Raw genomic sequence first — 21,131 nt, 5'->3', positions numbered from 1 at the left:
GTTTTTATCGGGGGCTAAAGGTGGGATGTGGTTTGTGTCACTTGTCAGAAGGTTTGCTCCCCGAATCCGGCTGCTGGGGAGGCTGAATGTGTGTCTTGTGCTCATTCCTGTGTGTTTCTTTTGCTTGAGCAGGGAGAGCCCCGGACTCCACAGGGCTTCACATCCCCCACACTGGTTTGTGCCCGCATACTCTGCTGTTGGGAGCTGAAGGGCTGTAGTATTTCAGCAAACCTCAGCGATGGGAAGGGGTTAGTTCTGCTGGGAATGCTGTGGTACAGCGGAATACTGGCTAATGTAAACACCTATCTCTGCTGTGGAAATGGATCCAGGAATCGGTACCCAGGCTTGGTAGGAACACGACTATCTGGGATGTGTTACCAGCAAAGAGGCCTCCCAGGTTTTTATTATCCAATGTTTAAAAGCCTTAATTTCAACCAATTCCATAAGGGTCGTTATGAGATACATCCTGTAACGCAGCTCGGTACTCACCAAACTCTGAGAACAAGTTCTGGTGTGTTCCTGAGGGCCTGCAGGAGACAGCAGCCCTGTTACAGTCTGAAAGCTGGTCTTGTTGCTCCTGCGTGCAGGAGGAGACGTTCCTCAGAGGAAAACAGGACGGGTTGGATGGTGGGTGGGATTTTGTTTCAGGGATGACTCAGGAGTCCTCCTCAGGTCCAACCCCCCATCCTAAATCCCTCCTCTCTGTGCAGTGCAGTGTTCCATGTGCTCAGCCTTCCTGTATCCACTCGCTTGGGATGGAAACTGTGAGAAGTAACACCATGGGGCCAGAAGTCAGGGGAAAAAAAAGCAGGTTAGAACAAAGGAGGTGTTTATGGGCACGGGTTTGGGGTTATCTGCTTGGTCTGCTCTTTGTGTTCCTCTGGTTCTAAGTTCACATTCTCCTGCTGATTTGTGCACTGGGCATGGGCTGCAGCACTGCCGGGGAGCCCCCTGAGACCGGTCGCTGCCGTAGCTGTCAGTAAAGGTTGGGGACGTGGCCCATGACTGTGGCTCCGGCCCAGCATCACCAGTACATGGTGATAAGAGCCTTGGTGCTGCTGGGGGCAGGTCTGTGCTGTCCTGTGTGCCCCCAGCTGGGCCCAGCAGCCCCTGCCCTGGAACATCTGCCTCTCATTTGGTTTAATGGAGTCTCTGATTAAAGTAGAGGCTTATTCCAGGCACAGCCTCTGCAAGGTGGCCCTGGGGGCCCCTTCTCCTTCACACCTCTTGACTCCACAACTCCCTCCTGATTCACAGCAGGACCGGGCAGGCTCGTGGGTAAGTGTCTGACAGAGCTCAGTGTTCACAGCAGCTCACGCCACCGGCAAGGGCAGTGCCAGCACTCAGCCCTCTCACGCAGCATCTCACATATGTCACGTTGGTCCCTCCAGCCTGTCCTGCTGCTGCCAAGTGTGAGGAGTTCTGTGGTACCCTGTCTGCTGGGCTGGGGTTCCACCAGCATCCTGAGCACTCAGCCAGTCCTTTTGAGGGAGATCCCTGCCCAGCAGCTCCTCCTGCAGAACACAAATGCTTCTGTGCCTCCTCCAGCCAGTCCTGCCCAGTCCCACCCGTGGGCAAACACCTCACCAGGCTCTTGGCAGATGGATTTTCCCAGCACAGACCTAAAGTGGTGGGATGACGTTTGCTCACAGGCGCTCGCTGTGCCCTGAGGCATCTCCTGACACCGGGGTTTCACAACACAACCTGCACGTGTTCCACTCTGCTTGCAGCGTGTGGCGGGACATCACCACGGGCACACAAACAGCTTCACGTGGCAGAAAGGCCTCTGTCAGACAGAACAAGAGCCCGTTTATTCTCTGGAGACCATCACACAGCCCTAAAGAGCAAACCTGTTTGTCCTCAGGTCTTGGCTGTGCTCACGGGGAGGAGGGACAGGCGGCAGTGGACACTCTTAGCCGTGTTCCTCTGCTCATAACAGCAGTTATCAGCCTGAGGACAGCCTCAACATAGATCCCACCATTGTTTACCCCTGTCCAGCCCTGAGCCCATCTCCGATGCTCTGAGCAGCTCCTTTGCTTTTCCCAGGGGATGTCACTTGAGCAGACAGGCTTCTGTGCCCGCCAGTCCTTTCCCCCCAGCCTCCTCCTCCTGCACCACCTCTGCTGTGGGCTGGGGTCCATGGGGGTTCTTTTGGTGGCTTTTCATCACTATTGCTGAAGGTGTTTTCGTGAAGCTTCGGGATTTAATGCGACATAAAGAACTTTTTAAAAGGTTTTCTGTTTCTAAAATGATTTATAGCTTCAGTTCACTCCTTTCTGGAACAGGCTGTGGCTGGGCTCCAGCAGGAAGGGTACGACTGCTCCTAAGGGCTCCTTCAGACAGTGAATGCTGCTGCACTGGGAACTCAAGGGACTGTCCATTGCGGCACTGGGCAGTGGCCAGGTCCTGGTGGGCCCCCACCAGCCCCAAGCTGCTTCACAGCCCACCCAGCGCCAGGATCAGCATTTCCATCTGTGCAATGTCCTGGAGCACTGCTGGATGTGCATGGAATGCCAACGGGATGTGAATGGCACCTTCGGCTCTCCAGGGCTTTGTGAATGCAGAGTGGGTCTCGCACGTCTGTCACAGCAACTGCTGCTCTGGGGCCTGTGGCTTTCCCTCCTCCCTTGTGAGCAATTTATTCCTGTACTGACAGCCAGCTATTGACTTCTTGTTCTCCTGGAGATGAGATGTCCTGTCTCATCAGCTTTAAATTAGCTTTATCTTTAGACTTTGCTATTAATAAGCTCTCATCATGGTGTCATTACTTGATATCTATTTTCTGATGCTTTTCATTAACGGCTCCATATCTTCCAGATATTTTTATTCAAGTATTTTTTCCCCTGCTGCCTGAGTTATTTAATAGACACGGATCAGTGAGGGAAGGATGGTCAATGCCAGTGAATGGAGGTGACCCTGGGGTGTCTCTGCTCCCCTCTAATCCCAGGCTGAGCTCTGCCAAGCTGGTGCTCTCGTGAGTCAATAGAGTAATTCAAATGCCTCCATGAGGCTGAGGTGGTGCAATCCATGTGGACAGCAGGTTGGGCTGGAAAGAACAGAGGATGACTTTCTGAGGGTCTCTTTTCACAGGAGTCCCATGGAACAGACGAGGGGTGATGGGCACAGGTTACTCCTGGGGGGGATTCCAACTGGACAAAAGGGGACAATTTTTCCCAGTGAGAACAATCAGCCATTGCAATAATCTCCCCTGGGAAGTGCTGGATTCCCCGATGTTGGACACTGTTAAGATTCAGCTGGACAGGGTGCTGGGACATTCTCACCCCTCTTGGCAGAACTTCCTCTAGGCAACTGGAAGTGAAAGGGAATTATTTCTCATTATTTCAAGGGGCTGTGCCTGGGGTCTCTGTTCCTGTTGGAGGCACTTTTCCCAGCAGTCGGGGAGCTGGCTTCAGGGATTATCTCACTGTGTCTTCAGTGGTGTCAAAGCAAAGCCTATTGGCATTGAAAACACCCAAATTTCCTCAGTCTCCTTCCTAAGCCCAGGAAAATGCAATGGGCTTCCTTTCTGAGAGTCGAGTACATGTGGCAAGGCAGGGCAGGGGAGGGACATGGGTGAGAGGATTAATGCAAGAACAAACCTCTCTTCTTGTGTCGGTGAGGAGGAAGGTGCCTGATTCCCTGAAAGGAGCCCTGGTTTGGCAGTGCCTGGATGTGCAGTGGCATCGCTAACAGAGCCATCAGGTGAGTGATGTTCACCACAGCCCCGTGGCAAGGAGCAGCCAGACGGGGGGTTCCTCCTCCCCTCTGCAGCCACCCGGGTGCCAAGGGCATGGGCTGGAGTACAGGAACAGGAACGAGACTCAGCTTTGGTCAAGTCAACCCTGGTGCGGGGGTTTGAGCCTAGTCAAGCTGCTCCATCCCCTTCGGGTTATTTAGGCTGCTTTTAACCTGTTTTTATTGTTTTCTTTTAACATAATCGTTTTGTTATTCAGTTGCAGGAACTCTTGGGAAGGCCGGGGGGGGGGAGCTTTGAAGCTGTCAGAACTGAGCAGGCGTTTCACAGAACAGTTTCTCTTTAAAGCAGGGAAATGGGCTGACGTTTGAAATAAAGATTCTGCTCATGATTTCCTTATATAAACTCCATTTTCAAAAGCTGCTGATGGGAAAACCTTCCCCACCCTGTGCTCAGCACAGAGCCCAGCACAGACCTGCTGGGAGCAATGGTACCCAAATGGGGACAAACCAGACCCGGTTACTGGGTGGCATCCACGGTGCTCGGCTGCAAGCAATGGGCTGCTCTCCATCTCCCAAGGCTCACCCCTTCCCTTCTTGGGTGGGAGAGCCTGGGAGATGCTCAGAGCTGGGTTCCAACAGGGGCGGGTGCTCTTGTACAACAAAGCACCTTACAAAAGAGGAAGGCAGAGCCCAGTGAAAGCCGAGGCTGTTGTTTGCCTTCAGGGCTTTGGTTTTACATGGACAGCGGCCAAAGCAAACCCTCACCCACCGGCTCAGACCTCACATTTCGCCACTGCGCATTTAAAAGCTGTTTTTCTGGTGGGCATTTGAAGTACTCAGCCTTCTGACCGCGCTGCCGTGGCAGAGGCATGGGCTGGGCCGTGGGGAAATGGGCTTTCCCCAGTGAAAAGCTTCTGATTTCCTGAGAATGAAAAACCTGGCAGCTTTTCTCACACAAATCACTCTGTGGAGACCTTGAGCTGAAACACCCGAGTTGTGGTTCAGCTGCACAGGAGCTCGTCACTCGTCCAGTTGAGCCTTTGCTCCCCTGTGCCACTGCTGCGGCAGAGCCGGGGGTCCTGCACTGAGCCAGTTCAACACAAAACCCATTCCTGTCAAACCCAGCTGAGACGTGAAGCCCCAGAACGGTGCTTGTGCTGGCTGCAGAGGCACCCACCATGTCCCCCTTTCCCAGCACCTTCAGCTGTGCTGCTCCTCCCACCTCTGCTTCTGAATGCCCTCAGCGAGGAAGAGCTGAATCCCGCAGCCGGGGCTGGGGCTGGCTGCAAAGTCGAGTGTAAATGTGGGGTGTGAAGCAGGTCCCGTGCTCCGACCGAGACACCGGGATGTGAGCAGGAGCCCTGGGAGCAGGGACATGGGGGGAAGATGCTGCCTTCAAACCCAGCTCACAGGATCCTCCCTGAGCCCATGGGATGGGCAGGAGCAGAGGGATCAGTGATGGGCAGAGGCAGAGGAGGGTGTTGGTGCAACCCAGCAGAGCCACCGCGGCATTAGGAAGCGGCTGGTGCCACACAGTGCCGTGTGGGGTCCTGGTCCCAGCCCCAGCCCAGGGGACCAGCCCCAGCAGCGCACAAGGGACGTGTTTGCTCATGTCAAACAGCTCCCGGCTCGCTGGCAACACGCGGGGAGCAGGAACAGAGAATAAAGGAACCAGCAGCTGAGGGACAAGGGCAGAATAAATCTGCATAAATACAAATGAGGGGAACAGTTATTGCTCACATTGACCACGTTTGTGTGGCCTTAACTGAGAGGGGGTGGTCAGGGCTGGCAGGGCTTGGACTCATCACGGTTCCCCACCTTGCCAGCAGACTTACCTGTTCAATATTCTTTGCCTGTGAGTTACTCCTGTGGCTGATGGGGAGATAAATAACAAACCCCTTGCAAACACAGAAATCCTTTGGCAGTTTGGAAAGGAACCAAGTCACGTGTGGAATGCAGATGAAGAAAAACCCTTTTTATTGTAAGCAGTAACAGAAGGGATGTGAATCCGCCTCACCCACCATACAAGACATTCAGCTCCACTTGGAGATTACAAGACATTACAAGGATAGCATTTTCTCTGATCCACTCAAAGCACAACTGTATGGGAACACATCAGCCAAGCACCAGCTGGATTAGGCCTTTTTCTGCCCTCTTTTTAACAGAATGAAATCACCGGAAACAGCAACATTTCCTTTTGAAATGGTAAATTCATCACAAAGCAGAAGGAGAGCAAAGACAAAGCATCCACAGTCCATTGGTGTTTGTCTTTTTCTCTCCCTTCACAGGGATTTGGTGCAAACTCACAGAATTCCCATGGGGCGGCTGCATGGGATGACATTCCCGCTGCCAGCCTTGGGGGCGGGGGTCTTGGTCCAGCACCAGGAAAGGCTCCTCCATGCCGAGCAATTCCCAGCCCAAAACACAGCCCAGGGCCAGGCAGAACATGGGGTGTGTAAGGAAGGGCTGGGATTGGGCTGTACCTTCATCAGTGGGTGCCCTAATGAGTCGCTTATGGCCATGACATTGGGAGGGCACATGAGCATGGCCCGGGACTCCTGCCCCTAGATCCAGTGGGAGCAGTGCATTGGCACACCTAACCATCAGCAAAGATAACTCTCGGCACTGCTAACCCTGGGCTGGACTGAGACACCAAAGGCTGATAAGGCTGAAATGTAATGCAGAAGAAGCAGTGTATTTTCTTGGGTTTCTCTATTTTCATGTCCGTTCTCCATGTATCCAGCAATCTTCCTCCCTCTCTCCTCCTCCTCGGGGTGGAGCGGTTGGAATGGCCGTGGGGATACCTGTGGGGACACTGGAGCTGAGGTTTCGGGCAGCGCAGGAGCTTGGAGCAGCAGCTCCGTGCTCCCCATCAGTGCAGGCCAGCTCTGGAGAGCTCGGCTCAGCTCAGCCAGCCCAGGCACCAGCACCGGCACCGGAGCTCTGAGCCACTTCCCAGCAAAACATCCTTACCCACGGCGCTGCCGGCCCCACGGCTATAGAATGCTCCCAGGGTTGATGCCTGTGACTGGGGAGAGGGACCCAGGTCAGTGCATCCCAGCCCCATTAAACCCCTACAGCTCCCATCCATGGGGCTGGGCTCCCGGTGCCTGACGTGCCAACAGCCCAAGACCCCCCAGCTGCATGCATAGAGCTGATTTAGTGCCCTGAGGAACATGCCTTGAGGGAAGCCGGGACCGCGTCCAGCTCTTCCTTCCCTCCTCTATATATTAACTTGCATGCATATGAGGCTGAAAGCTCTTCCAATCACCTCTGCAAATATTAATTAATCCTCACAGCATCCCGAGGACCATTATTCACTCCCATTAAGTAAATATTATTAAATCCTCTTATGAGAGGTGAAGTGACTTTTCCAGGGCTGTGCAGGGCCTGTGTAGCAGAACACAGACTTTGCCTCACAACCGTACACCCGGAGCCACCGAGTGATGAGCTGGGGGATGTCTCTGAGGACTGGGGACCATGAACCACCCCAACACCACCGCGTGGGGTGCAGGCGCTTCGTGGGACCATCCTGAGATGCATCAGCACCCGAAAGCTTCGGCAGCACCCCAGGGCCACGGGGACCCCCTCCCCACCACAAGCCGCATGAGGGCTGCATCGCCGTGAGCATCCCCAGAGCCACGGCTGCCCCTGTCTGGCTCACGGTGGGGATCCCCATTGTGCCTGGACTTACTCTGCAGGAGCCAGTCGATGAAGGCGCTTGGGAATGGGTAGTTCTGCAGAAAGCAAGGAGAGATGAAGGTGTGAGCGGGGAGGGTGCGGGAGGGGAGGCGAGAGCTGGGGACGGGACACGGCCATACCTGCAGATCCAGCTCCATGTAGTGCCCGGACGACACCGGCAAACTGGAGAGGGCAGAGTGGATTTTCCCCAGGAGCCCGAAGGAGACGACACCTGGGGAGAGGCCAACAGGGCTGGGCAGAGCCAGCTGCTTGTCCAGGAGCCTACCAGAGTGCTCTGCCCGTGCTGGTGCACGAAGCCAGAGGCTGGGGAGCACAGTCCTGCCCAGCCATGGCCCCAGCACCAGAGAAGCACAGAATCACAGTCTGGTTTGGGTTGGAAGGAACCTTAAACCTCATCCAGCTCCAACCCCTGCCACGGGCAGGCACACCTTCCACTAGAGCAGGTTGCTCCACGCCCCATCCAACCCGGCCTTGAGCACTGGAGAACAGCAGGGCTGGGATGGTTTTGCCATGTCAGGCACAGGAGTGAGCCAGGACTGTGCTCCCCACACCAGCTTTGCTGTGCAGAGCAACTCCTCCCATGGGTCCAGCTCCCCTGAGGACCCCGGGGCCTAAGGAGGTGGCTGGAGACACAGAGCCCACGTGTCTCTCTAAAAATTAATTAGAAAAGACAATTTAACGACTTACGGTTGAGGAATTGAAGCTTAATGTTGATGATACTGACCCAGATGTTCACCAATGGGCAGAGCTGCAACAGGAACAAGTGGTACATGCAAGACAATACCATGGGTGTAGCAACACGTTTCCCTAATATTGCTTGAGATTCACAGGTTTAAATCAAGATGGAACAATCAGCTCCTCACAGTTTCCTCCATGGAAAAAGCAATATCAATTGTTCAGCCCCTTTTGCAAAGTGGCGCCGGTTCTATTGAACAGAACAAAGGGTTTTCTCAGAAGCCCCTTTTCTCTAAGCGAGGCTGTCACCCCTGCTCACCATCCATCCTAGAACCAGGAGGCCTTTCACAGAGCAATTGGGTGCAAATTATCCCATAACACTGAGTGATGGCATTTGAATTACTCCTAACAAATAAATCCGGACTGTAAGAAAGATCAAGGAAGTTTGGGAATTCACATATGGGATGTGGCTGTGTGTCTCTGCATGCACATATATATAGTGTGTGTCCGTAAATCTGCTGGACAGCTATGGCAAGGGCTCTAATAAGTGCAGCTTCTTAGAGTGAAGGACTTCCAGGCACTCACCAGTGCGGGTATGAGAGACCGGAGAGAATTGTTCAGCAAACGGCTCACAATGCTAGTGAGAAAGCTGGAGAGGGAAGAAAACAGACAAAAATTACCAGGGAAGGTGTCAAACCCAGGGCTTGGCATCAAGACAGTCGTGAGCTCTGCCACACTGGGCACTGGAGAGAAGCACCCGTGGTCTGCTCTTAGCTCTGTGTTAAAAGATGCTGCAAGCCCACAGCTCCCCCAGGCTTCAGCAGGAATTACTGATGCTCAGGACTTTGCCACCTGGTCCTCAAAATCTGGTTGCTAAAGTGTAAATCTGTGCCCAGGTTTGAGGCTGAAATTCTGCCCTGCTGCAGACTTGCAAAGATCTGACCCACAGCAAGTCCTGCCTGTTGTTTTAACTGTTTCCCAGTGCGCATATCAACCATAGAGTCACGGAATCCCAGACTGGTTTGGGTTGGAAGGGACCTTAAAGCTCATCCAATTCCAACCCCTGCCATGGGCAGGGACACCTTCCACTAGAGCAGGTTGCTCCAAGACCCTGTGTCCAACCTGGTCTTGGATGAGCCCCCGGTAAGCACAGAGAGGTTGCGCTGAGCTCCTGAGTGATGGATTTGTCCTTGCAAAACCACCTCAGGGCTCTGTGCGTGAGACCAGCCCGTGTCAGGGATGTGCCCCCACTCACCCCTTCCGCAGGTTGAAGTTGAAGCCCACAAGCAGGTTGTTGCAATCCTTAGACACCAGCTTGAGGTCCCCGGGGGTGTCCTGGGTCAGCATGATGTGGGATGTGATGTTTGTTTCCACTGAGGACCCGCTCAGAAACTGAAAAATCCTGAAAGATAAGGAAGCACCTCGGCGGGTTACGGAGGAAACCGGAGCAGCACGTGGCTGTGGTGGAGCCGCTGGGTCCGGCTTGGCTGGGATAACGCTTTAGTCTCACCAGCATCTGGGGATGTTTCTCCATTATCCGGGAACATCCCATCCTCCCCCCGGTCCTGCTCCCCCGCCTCCTCCCCAGCCCTGCTCACCCTGGCAAGCGGAGCACCAGCTTCGAGTACAGGTTCAGCACGAACTCGCTACCGTGAACAACCTTGCACGACACTCGGACGTTCTCGAGGTTCAGCACCTTCAGCCTGGGTCAACATCAAATCAAACCGGCCTTGAGACAGCAGGATCAGCAGAAGCAGACCCCACAGCCCCATCTCTCCCTCTTCACTCTGTGACCTGTTACCTATGTGGATATTCCCAGTTAAAAGCGAAGGTGGAGAAGGGACAACTTAAAAGCAGGGTCAGTTTGCTCAGGGCTGTGTCCTGCTGGAGATACCCCCACCTCCTGGGTGCCCATCGCAGTGTCACATCACTCCTGTGGAGAAGACTTTTCCCATCTTTGGTTGGGATTTACCCATCTCAGCTCCTCACGTGAGCCCAGGACTGGTGGTTTGTATAAAAGGGATGAGCTGGTCCCCTGAAGCACCCCCTTGTGGAAGCCTATCCTCTGGACTGACCTCTTACCCTTACCACCACCCTTGCGCTTCGGTGCCCACTTACCAGGAGAAGTGGGTTGACGTGCCAGGGTCTCCATTGCCCAGCAGTCCTCCTGTACCCAGCAGACCATCGAGACCAAGGAGACTTCCATTGCCCAGGAGACCTCCTTTTCCAAGCAGCCCTGTGCCAAGCAAACCTTTCTGTCCAAGAAGGCTTGTATTGCCGAGGAGGCCATTGCCGAGGAGACCATTGCCAAGGCTTTCTCCACCAAGGATGCCTGTGCCAAGGACACCATCTCCACCAAGGATGCCTGTGCCGAGCAGACCGCTGCTGCCAGATTGTCCTCCTGCAACAGTCACACCTCCATTACTGTCATGGCTTTCACTGCCCAGAAGCCCTCCTCTCCCAAGCACACCCATGCCAAGTAGACCTTCCTCACCTAGGAGGCCTGTCCCGAGGACCCCAGAGCTGCTGGATTCTTTTCCTGCACCAGTGGAACCTCCACTTTCTTTTCCACTCGGACTTCCCGTGCTAAGGAGGCCGGTACCAAACAGCCCACCTTCACCAAGAAGACCCGTGCCGAGCAATCCATTTTTTTTGTTGATGAGACCTTCACTGCCAAGAAGACCAGTTCCAAGCAGACCTGCAATGAGGAAGTCCCAGTTACTAATCAGACTTCCACCTGTGCCACGATGCTCCCATGGGAAACACGGAAAACCTCAGAGCTCACCATCTTTGGGTTGCCCTGGCCTCAGCCCAAGGACATTGCCCAGGTTGAGGAGGCCCTGGGAGGAGGGCAGGAGGCCCACGGCAAGGGCGAGACACCAGAAGCGCAACATCTCCTGACCCGGCACCTGTGGAGAGACCCAGCTCAGTCCACGCACCACTCCCATCCCATGGGAATCGGCAGCCTCAGCACTGGTCCGGCTCTCCATCGTTCTTGTGTGCTGCTCCCGGGCGGTGGGGCAGCTCCCCCCTGGACATACAGATCCAGGCACCTTTTCCCACCCAGAAAGGTCAAACTGCTGCTGGTTATCAGGGAGCCACTGAAGCACAGTGCTGAGCTGCTCCACATTGGCATGTCCATGCCCATGGGCTAACCCACTGCAGAGCTGGTGCCTGGCATCGCAGAGAAGCTCGCAGGGACAAAATGCCATTTAAAGAGAGCAAGAGGATGGAGATGAGGCAGGAGGACCTTGTACTGAGAGACAGATGGCTTCCCACCGCTCCGAAATGGCCCTGAAAGAAGAGCACTCAAAGAGATGCAGCCGGATAAAAAATGGTGCGTGTCAAAGTCGCGTCCTTCCCCTGCTATGGAGAACACTGCGTGTTATCAAAGCTCACGGCACAGCCAGACCACATTCTCTTTTCCATGGGCAGGTTATTTGCTCTTCTCATCTTGCTCCATTCAGCCTATGAAAAGAACCCATTTTCCCTGAATTTGATCTGCCTCTAGTCAAAAGAAAGCACCTTCAAGGACCTTGTGTTCCTGGACGTCTTGGGGTTGCAACCAACATTGCAGAGTGTTTGTTTAGGCACAGAAGGGTGCTTCCAAAGAAATGAGAACAGGAAACCAGTGAAGTGCTACCTTGGGTCCCTGTTTCAGGAGCACCCACCTGCAGCACCCATGTGCTGGGCCTTGCCTCAGCTTTCCCTTCTGAGAAAAGCAGTGCAGGAGCTGAGGATTGCAGAGCTTCGGCACTGAGAAACGTTGCTATTTAGGTCAGACTGAACAACTTCGTTATCTGTTCCAGGTACTTTGAAAACAATCCCTCTATGACAGTTCTTGGCACAATTAAATTAGACTTTAATTCACTAGGCTGTCTTTGAGATTTTCCCTTTGATCAGCATGTAATGATGCACAGCTCCTGTAGCTGTGATTATTGAACAGGAGAGGAGGAGGGAGGCTCGGGCAGCTCCTATTGAAAAATGTGTCAAATAAAATCAGGGGGATTTGTTGGAGGGTCTCTGCAAGACGTGCGCAGCATTGCAAGAGGGTCCCCCAATGGCTCTCAGGTCTTGTAGAAGAGCTCTTAGAGAGAACACGTGACAAAGCAGACAACTGCCGCTGCAGTTATTAACAATATCTATCAGATTGCTGTCTCCGTGGTCACACACGTTTAAGCTGAACATCTTGCACATGCAAAATTCATGTATGGCTCTGCAGACGAACGCTTGTTTTATAGCAGCTGAGACGAGACCTGATAAGCTGAAAATGGTTCTGAATTCTGGTCACCAAGAGGATGAAAAAACCAACCCCCCAGTCACTTCTGCTGGCTCAGTCACAACATAACAACAAAAATAAACATGGAATTTGACAAGCAAGAGCTCTGCTGGCTTTAAAAATTAATTTTCATAAATTATTAAATGCTGCTACAGAAATCAAAGGAAAACATCATTAAAATTCTTGCTTTTAAAGCTGAGTTACACTTTGCTGCAGGTCACCCAATGGGAGCAGTTGCTCCGTGGCCACGGTACCGTAACGCCACTTACCTGGAGCCCTTTGCTGCGGTGGTGGTGCTGCTGCCCGTGGCCTCTCAGTGGGGCTGGCTGAGAGGAGCAGCCTTATATACCCAAACTGCAGGAACCAGGAAAGTCCAGGGAAGGATGAAGCAGGATAGTTCCTCCTCGTTGGCTGTGAAGTGTGAACCCTGCACCAGCCTGACCCCGCGCACCGCACGTAGCCACGGCGCTGGTCTGTGGCCAGCAGCCACACAAGCTTGGGGTGCTCAGGCTGGACGCGGTGCCCACCAGCTCTCCTCCCACAGGACATGCTCCTGGGGTTTCTTCTCCTGCCCCCTGGGACCAGGGCAGTGGCACCAGGACTGAGGGTGCAGCAACGCACCCCTGGGTGCTGGCACAGGGGCTCATGTCCTTGGGCAGGGAATGCTCTGGTCAGGCTCCATCCCAGCCAGTGCCATGCGGCTCCTTGCGCATGGTCCAGCAAGGCTGGACATGGCCATGGCCATAGAAGGGACACGGGCCACGGCCAGCACAGGCTCTTTGCTGCTCGTGGCTACTCGGTGACTCTCTTGCTTTGCTTTCCCAAAGTGAAGCAGGAAGGTGCTGGTCAAGGTGGAAATCTGTGATCTCTCATTCTCCCCCCTCTTCTTTCTGCATGCAGCCTCCTGAGCATCACAGTTACTCTGAGCCACCTCAGATCCCTGGGGTGCAGGAGCATGCCACAGGGAGCTGGGGATGCTCCTATGTCTTTGGCTAAATAGAGGGTCCCAGGGATGGCTCAGGGGATGCTCCATCATATTCACCAAGGACACTGAGAGGTGAGCAGTTACCTCCCAGCGAGTTAATTACATACAGAAACAGCACAAGGCAGATTAAAATGAGAAGTTATCCCAAACCAGGAGTGTGTGGATTTAGGGCATACCAGCTGTGCTGTGAAACCTGCCCATCACCCAGAGGAGAGCAGGAGATGGGTTGTGCCTCCAAGAAAGATCTCGACAGTCTAAAGAAGGCTTGAGAAACAGCAAATAAAAGAAAATGGGGAAATGAATACAGAGGGAAAGGGAAAAGTAGCATGAAAGATGACAGGAAAAACCTGTTTCCAGGTGGTTTTCAGAGTGGATCTCGACTGGACAGGGGTAGGACAGACTCTAAGGCAGCAATATCACATCCGTTCCAGCTATTCTCTTTCACCCCTGGAGCAATAGGCAGCTTTAGAGTCTTAAATCAGCTAAGGCTTCATTGCTCCAACAGGAGCTGAACTGCAGGGAAGAGCCTGGGCATAAATAAACTGTGGTGGGGTCACCAGCACAGTGGGGACCATGCTATGCCCTGGGGTTCACTGGAACCACCCACCCCACAGGCTGGAGCACCCACTGCAGCTGCAGAAAGGGATGGACTTTATTAAACCCGAGCACAAGGACATAAAATACCCCCGGATCCTGCTGAGCATCCACAAAAGAGTCAAAACACAATGTTTGGAGGCAAAAACCACCAGCATTCCTTCTGTTCCCAGCAACATAGGTGGGATGCAACGTTTGCATGGAGAAGACCAAGTTGCTGTGTTACTGTATTGGGTATGAAGAGCAATGCAGTGGGGACCCCTCGGGCAGGCTGAGCTCCTATCGCTCCGGGGGCAGATGGGGAAGCCCAGGGCTCCCTTCCCAGTGTCCCCGGAGTCCCCGGCTCACACTGACAGCAAGATGAGATCCTGGGAAAGCAAAGGGGTTCTGTTCCCTCTGGAATTCCCCATGCAGAGCCGCAGAGCTGAGCTGCCATCGGGGGAACACTGGGGCACGTCTGAAGCACTTACTTCAATGACATCCATGTCAGCCTTGGAGAAGTCGATGTTCAGCAGCCTGGGGAGGGGAACCCCCACTCCCAGCACCTCTGTGGGGCACAACCCAGCCCAGCTCAGTGCCAGGCAGGGTTCACTGCCAAGTGTCAGTCCCCAGCTCCACCCTCCCTGTGTGCAAACCCCCCTCCGCAGGGTTCTCCAGGACGGCTTTTGTGTCCCGGGACTTGGCAAAGCATCCTGTCACTGCTGCTGCCAGCAAAGCAGCGAGCAGCCGGGGGGGGCCTGCTTCGTGGTGTGAGGGTTCACCTCCAGCAAAGCCCTCCCTCCTCAAACAGCACCCTCGGTGCGGGTCAGTCCCGCTGGCTCCTATTCCATGCGGTGAGGTGAAGTTCACTGCAGACACCAATAGCACAGACAGTACGGGGAGGAGGCAGGAGAGGTTCTTACTGTTCATTGCAGGCAGGAAGGCACCATCGAGAATCTGGCCAGTGAGTGTGTCCAGGGAGAGGGGAGCAGGGAGAGGGGTCCCTTAGTGCCACCTCTGGTCCTGAAGCCTCACTGTCCTGCAGGAACCACCCCTGGAAACCGAACGTGCTCTATCCACATTTGTCCTGCCACAGGGTAGTTCAGGATCCCCTGATTTTTCCCATTGTCCCATATCAGGCACAGGGATGAGCATCCCTGGGCACATCCTGAGGGGACGTCGAGGGCATGTGTGGGATGTCCTGTGGTTTGCCATGGACCCAGAACCTCGCAGTGAGGATCTGTCTGAGAACTGCTCATGGATCATGCATGGAAAAAATCCACCTCCAGAGGTGACAGAAAAGTGCTATTCAAAATAGCACACAGCCATTACTGGCCTCTATTTCTCCCAAGCCAATATCTATCAGCACTTTGCTTTCTGCAATGGGTTTTGTGTGCTGCTGAGGCTGCTCGTGTTCTTACATCAAAACCACCAATGGACGAGGACACCAAGGAGAGATCGGCCCTGCAGGAGGAAGCAGAGGTGAGAGAAACCCAAGCAGTTCCTCTGATGACCCAGTCCTGTTGCTGCCCTCATCTCTGCAGAGCCATGCCCATGGCCACCCCGCAGATGAAGACCAGTGTCCTACTTCTTCAGGCTGACACTGATCTTCAGTTTGTTGTCCTTGACTGAAAACCGGGCCAGCAAAGAGGTGTCCTGTGGTCAGAGAGAGAGGAGAGGGTAGGGGGGCTCCCCCAGGCCCTGCCCAGCCACCGCACATCAGATGCAGGTCCCATCCACTGGCATCCCGTCCCCGCTGTGCAGGGAGGGGAACTGCAGGAGGGATTTCTGTGTGGATTGTTCCTTCATACATACAATATTGAGAAGGCAGAGGGGCTCCTGGACACCCCCTGGGGGAGTCGCCATCACCTCTGCTGTAGCCATGAGCTGGATCACACCTTGATTTTCCTTTAAGGCCACCACCGGTGCTTCAGGGACCGTGATTTTCAGCAGCAGTTGGCATGACGTGGGGTATGCCTTGAAAACCTGCCAGCAGCCAAAAATGGAGAGTTTCTGCTGGCAGGCGCCCGAACAGTGCCGTAATCGGGCTCCACGGGGGGTGTTTGCACAGGGCTGCCCTGATCTGATCCCAAACTGCTCCAGTCCAACCAGTCTGCACCTCAGCTGGCTGATAGCAGAGCTCGTTCACCTCAATGGGAGCTCCTGGGAAGGATGGGGCAGGGAAACCTCCCCTGTCCCAGGATGCTGCGGCTCTAACGAGGTGTTTGCAGTGAGAGAGGGGACCAGGACTCACCGCGGGAACCAGGGCTCCAAGGGTCCATGTTGTCAATGGAGGGAGCTCAGGGAACTGTGACATGAGAGAGAAAAGCTGCAGGGTGCACATGGTGAGCAGCAGGATCTGCTCCCACCCCAATGGGGCTTGTAGCACATGGTCTCACCCAGGATAGCAGACACCCTGGTAAGCAGCACCGAGGTGCCAGGGCACGGCGCGGTGGGAGCAGCTTGCGCACTGCAGGGCTGGCAGCCCCATGTCCCTGCACCCGAGCGCTCCCTGCTCACCTTGCCAGTGGAGACCTCCAGGTCCAGGGCACCCTCCTTCTGCAGGACACACAGCACCGCGCTCAGGAGGTTCACGGAGATGCCCAGCTGGGAGGAGCCGGTGGCTGCCATGGGTGGCAGGGGTGGCATGGGCACCCGCGGGGCCGTGGGGACAGTTCCTGGCTTTCCCAGCAGATGGTCCACCAGACCCCCAGCCACCAGCCCGACGACAGTCTGGAGTCCCATGGAAAGGAAGCAGAGGCCAGAACGTTGCAATATTTGCCTTCACAGTTAACTTCATGTTCCTGGAGTGTGAAATCACTGCACGCATGACCACACCAAGCCAGACCCCGTGGCACCTCCTTCACCAGACACTCATGAAGTGCAAACCCTGCTGTGCTCTCCCATGACGGCAGCAGCAGGATTAGGGAATGCTCTGGGATCTCCCTGAGCTTCCCACAGCAATCTCGGCACCCACTGCTGAGGTCAAGGAGATCTTCCCAAACCCAGTATCCCAACCCTCATACATAGGTGGCACGAGAAGACACAGGACTTACGTTCAAGTCTACCTCAAGGAACTGGTCGGTTACCAGGGGAAGGCTGGACACGGTGTACTGGATGCTGCCCAGCACGCCCAGGGGCACCAGTGCTGGGGGCAGAGGATGGGAGTCAGCGATTCCCTGCTGGGCTCGGGTGCAAATCCCCCTCTCCTGCCCAGCAGCTCTTTTCCTTCCAGAAGAGCCCTGGTTTGCAGGGGGGGCTCAGGGCAGCCGCTTGGCCCTGGCTCTGAGTGCTCTGTGCTGAGCTGCAATGCTGCGGGAGAAGTTGTCTCCCTAATGAGCAGCACGTGCCATTGCTGAGAACGGAGGGGACAGCTCACAGCCCCCAGCAGTGCCCAGTTATACACCAAGGGGTCCTTCTGTCCATCATTAGAGACAGGGAAACGGGACATGTGGGGTCCATGGGGTGAAGTGAGGGGTTTGCTCTTCTGGGGTGCAGCAGCAGAGGGGAAAGTGTCACAGTCCTCACGCAGCTGGAGCGGAGGTGACAGAGAGACCAGAGAGGGGACCCACCAGTACTCACAGTTCACAAGACCCAGCTGGTCATTGACAAGTCCCAGGGCGATGTCAACCACCGGGCAGAGCTGCAAGGGTCGGGGACACAGTGAGTGACCCTCGTTCAGAGCCAGACAAGGACTCACAGCACCGCCTGGCGCTGGGAATGGAAGCACCAGGCACACGGACGGCAGCACTCCATGGTGCTGCTGCGGCCGCACCAGCTCTGGACCCGGCCCTGGGCACCTTGCCCTTTGTCAGAGAAGCAGGGAGAGGTCTGGGTCCCAGAGCCCATGTGGGATGGCTGCAGAGACCCCGGGGCTTTACGAGGGAAGAGAGGTTCAATGAGCCCACAACACAGTCCAGAGCATCCTTAGAAACTCCCAGCACTTGGGCAGACCTGTACTGAGCTCACTGACCTTGGAAGGAGGGAGCAGCTTCTCCCAAGCAGATGAACACATGGCATGTGTCCCCCCCAGTCCCAAACCCTGGCTGTGTTCCCACTCCAGGACACCACCGGTGCTTTGGGAGATGCACTGCAGCTTTGCAGACTCATTGCTCCTTTCCAGGGTGGAAGTTTTTATCCCAACTTACCAGATCAGGAAGAACTCCGTTCAGGAGACTTGCCAATAAATTATCCACAATTGGGAGCAGGCTGCGGAAAAATAAAGGAGCACTATGAAAAATCCTGCTGCAAAGCAAATGGCTCCGTTAAACAATTCCCTGTGAATAGAGCGGAGCACGGACCCCCCGGAGCAAGGCAATCACAGCAGCAAAGTGAATCGGTTGCTCGGATTTTGCATGCGATAAGTGTAATTTGCATCCCAAAATAGCCAGTGGGAAATTTATTGCTGCCTTTTATCTGCTAATGTAGAGTCTCTTCAAACGAGCAGAACCAAACTCAGCCCAACTGGTTTCTATGATTTACACACCATGTGCTCAGGTCTTAGAAGACCCTGTGCAATGTCAGTTAAAATGACCCATGAATGTGACATACGGGACAGAAATGTCCCTCTGGGACCACTGTGGGGCCGTACAGCCCTTGGGACAATGCTGCATTTACTGCGGCTGCATGAGGGGCATGCAGGGACCACCACCATCACCAGCAGCCCCGTGGCATGGCCGGTGAGTGAATGCCATCAGTGACAGGGGTGCGATGGGGAAATGCCCTCATGTGTTTGCTGTTCTGTGGGTGCAGGCTGGGGCCAGCAAAGCCAATGGTGAGGTGGCTCATGCCAGCAGAGGAGGACACATCCATTACTTACCCTCGCAGGAGTCTGACTTTGATGCCACCGAGGAGGGTATCACATCTCTCTGTCACCAGCCTGGGGTAGCCAGTGCCGTCCATGGTGAGCCTGACCCTGGACGTGATGTTCACTTCCACCACGACATCGAGCAAGCCCAAGAGGCTGCACAAGGCAAAGGGAGTGACCTTCAGAGGAGCAGCCGCTTCCCAGGGAAGAGGAGCAGTGTTCCCATGGGAGACACCCCTCATGGCAGTGCTTCCACCAGGCCCAGGGCACGGCTGGCACTGCCACCATGGCACCAGCACCTACCACTTGCCATTGAGGGCCACCCGTGTGTAGAGGTTGAGGTGGACGCCGATGCCAGGCAGGAGCCGCAGGGACACCCTGGGGACCGTCAGCTCCACAATCCTCAGCCTGCAGGGACAGCGAGAGGGACACCACGTGTGAGGGCTCCGAGCCCAGCACCCCACACCCCAGTGTTACCGCTCACACAAAGCCACTGCTCAGGATCCGTTTAGACCAGAAATGACAAAAGACACCAAGTTTTCTCAGTTATTTTCCTGGTTTAGTTATTACCCAGCTTTATCAGCAGCTTTGTTCTAGTTGCCTTATCCTTGCTTGTGCGTCTGTTTGGTGCTGGGTTTCAAGTAAGGGTTAAAATGGGGTGGTTGCGAGCGAGCACTAGTTTGGCATCAGTGGCACAGGCATGCTGGGGCCAATGTGTGCTCGGTGCACCCTCTATGGGCAAGCGCCTTTCGACTACTGTTTCCTTGACCTTGTGCAGCTCAAGAGGCTCTTTGCAGCCAGTGGCACAAACGGCAGAGCTGTTTATCTCAAAGCATCACCTCCAAACCAGAGCATCTCCTGCAGCATCACCATTGCTCCCCCCCAACCAGCACTGAGGTTGCCCCCCTGCAAGGACTCCAGCCAGTGCTGTCCTTACCCTGTGAGCCCCTGCACGGTGCTGAGCAAGCCGCCTTCCCCGAGGATGCTGAGCAGCCCTCCGCTGCCAAGAAGGCCACCGGGGCCACCGAGGATCCCGGCTGTGCTGAGGACATCTCCATCGCCAAGCACACGTCCTTGTCCCATTGCTCCTCCAGCACCCCCCACGGGGATGGCATCCCTGGGGACATCGCCACTGGCTGCCGGCCAGTCTCTGGGGGGGCTTCTGGGCTCTCCCCCATAGGTGCCTCCAGCACCTCGTCCACCCAGCAAGCCACTGCCAGCATCACCCCCTCCAAAAAGCAGCCCCCCCAGCAGCCCCCTGCCACTGCCACCCCGCAAGCCACCAGTGACACCACCAAGCAGACCACCACCAGCACCACCACCAAGATCTCCTCCAAGGCCACCCAACAGCTCTCCACTTCCATCTGTGCCAGAACTTCTGCGCCCGAGCGGCACCTCTCTGATGGCAGCTTTGAGGACATTGCTCTGCTGCAGGGAGCCTGTAAGAGCTGGAACATCACCCACCATCAGCCCACGAGGCAGAGCTGACCCCAGCCACTGCTGTCACCTTCGAGTGGGACCAGCAGGCAGCTGCCTGCCCCCTGCCCTCACCTCACACATGGGTTGCTTGGGCTGTGCTGGTACAGGAGCATCAACCCCCAAGGACCACAGTTGGTTCCTGTCCCCAGGGTCTCACCTGGAGGAGGCAAAGGGACTCACCATCACTTAGAACTCGTTTACTGAGCCTGAGGATGGCATCTTTTGGCTGGCTTAGGGCTGGGGTCAGCAGCGCATACAGGAGGGCAATGCCCAGAGCCGGTGCCATGGTGTCCTCTGCTCGGCTGGGAGCTGTGGCAGGACCTGGACAGGAAAAGGGTGGAAGTAGGCTGGAGATGAGTCAGATATTTCAAGCTGGGTGAATTTTTTCAGTGACTAGAAACCAGGAGCTTTAGGAGAACCAAACCAGCTCCGAGTTAGAGCCACGTTCAGCACATAGACCTGGACACACACACAAAAGGGGGGAAGGGGAGAGTGTCCCTATGCACATCTGCAGGGGGATTTTCAAGCCAGCTTTTGCACAGCCCTGTTTGCTTATTTCTGCTCCTGGGCACCCCAACTGCACTTTAAACTTGCAGTACGAAACCGTTACTCATCGCCTATGGACTACACTGAGCTGCCCTCACTAGCGAGCGCCCCGTGAGTAGCTGCACAAATGAATGCTGCAATGATACAAGAAACTCACATTGGAATAAAGCCTTTCTCTTTAAAATGGCCTGGTTTAACCTTGCAACAGTAAAAATAATACTAACAACCTTAGAAGGGTTGACTTTTTGTGTCAAATGAATATGTTTATTCTTCAGAGAAGGATTTTCATTTTACTATAGCAACCTTTGCTCTGATTTTTCAAGCTAGTCGCTGAATATAAACTAGAATAAATATCTGCATGTCTACCATTATTGGAATTATTCCCATGA

At 54.8% G+C, this 21,131-nt stretch overlaps 2 protein-coding genes across 2 annotated transcripts; both read right to left on the bottom strand.

Moving 5' to 3' along the window:
• Positions 1 to 7,238: 7,238 nt before the first annotated feature.
• Positions 7,239 to 11,063, bottom strand: LOC115615398 (BPI fold-containing family B member 4-like). The gene is made up of 9 exons (XM_030503485.1): positions 10,859 to 11,063; positions 10,568 to 10,771; positions 10,192 to 10,474; positions 9,672 to 9,776; positions 9,329 to 9,475; positions 8,659 to 8,722; positions 8,086 to 8,146; positions 7,518 to 7,609; positions 7,239 to 7,433 (listed from the first exon to the last, which is right to left on the bottom strand). The coding sequence occupies exons 1-9, from the start codon at positions 11,061 to 11,063 to the stop codon at positions 7,239 to 7,241; spliced, it is 1,356 nt and encodes a 451-aa protein (XP_030359345.1).
• A 3,212-nt stretch (positions 11,064 to 14,275) lies between these two features.
• Positions 14,276 to 20,482, bottom strand: LOC115615396 (BPI fold-containing family B member 4-like). Its single transcript, XM_030503484.1, has 15 exons — positions 20,377 to 20,482; positions 19,655 to 20,165; positions 19,021 to 19,125; positions 18,730 to 18,873; positions 18,059 to 18,119; positions 17,493 to 17,553; positions 16,967 to 17,058; positions 16,431 to 16,643; positions 16,165 to 16,218; positions 15,726 to 15,896; positions 15,499 to 15,566; positions 15,327 to 15,374; positions 14,834 to 14,892; positions 14,402 to 14,478; positions 14,276 to 14,299 (listed from the first exon to the last, which is right to left on the bottom strand). Exons 1-15 carry the CDS (start codon positions 20,480 to 20,482, stop codon positions 14,276 to 14,278), a joined length of 1,794 nt encoding a protein of 597 aa, XP_030359344.1.
• Positions 20,483 to 21,131: the final 649 nt, after the last annotated feature.

This window comes from Strigops habroptila, chromosome 13 (assembly GCF_004027225.2).
Source record: "Strigops habroptila isolate Jane chromosome 13, bStrHab1.2.pri, whole genome shotgun sequence".
Lineage (NCBI taxonomy): Eukaryota > Metazoa > Chordata > Aves > Psittaciformes > Psittacidae > Strigops > Strigops habroptila.
This window is presented reverse-complemented; position numbering and strand designations above follow the sequence as displayed.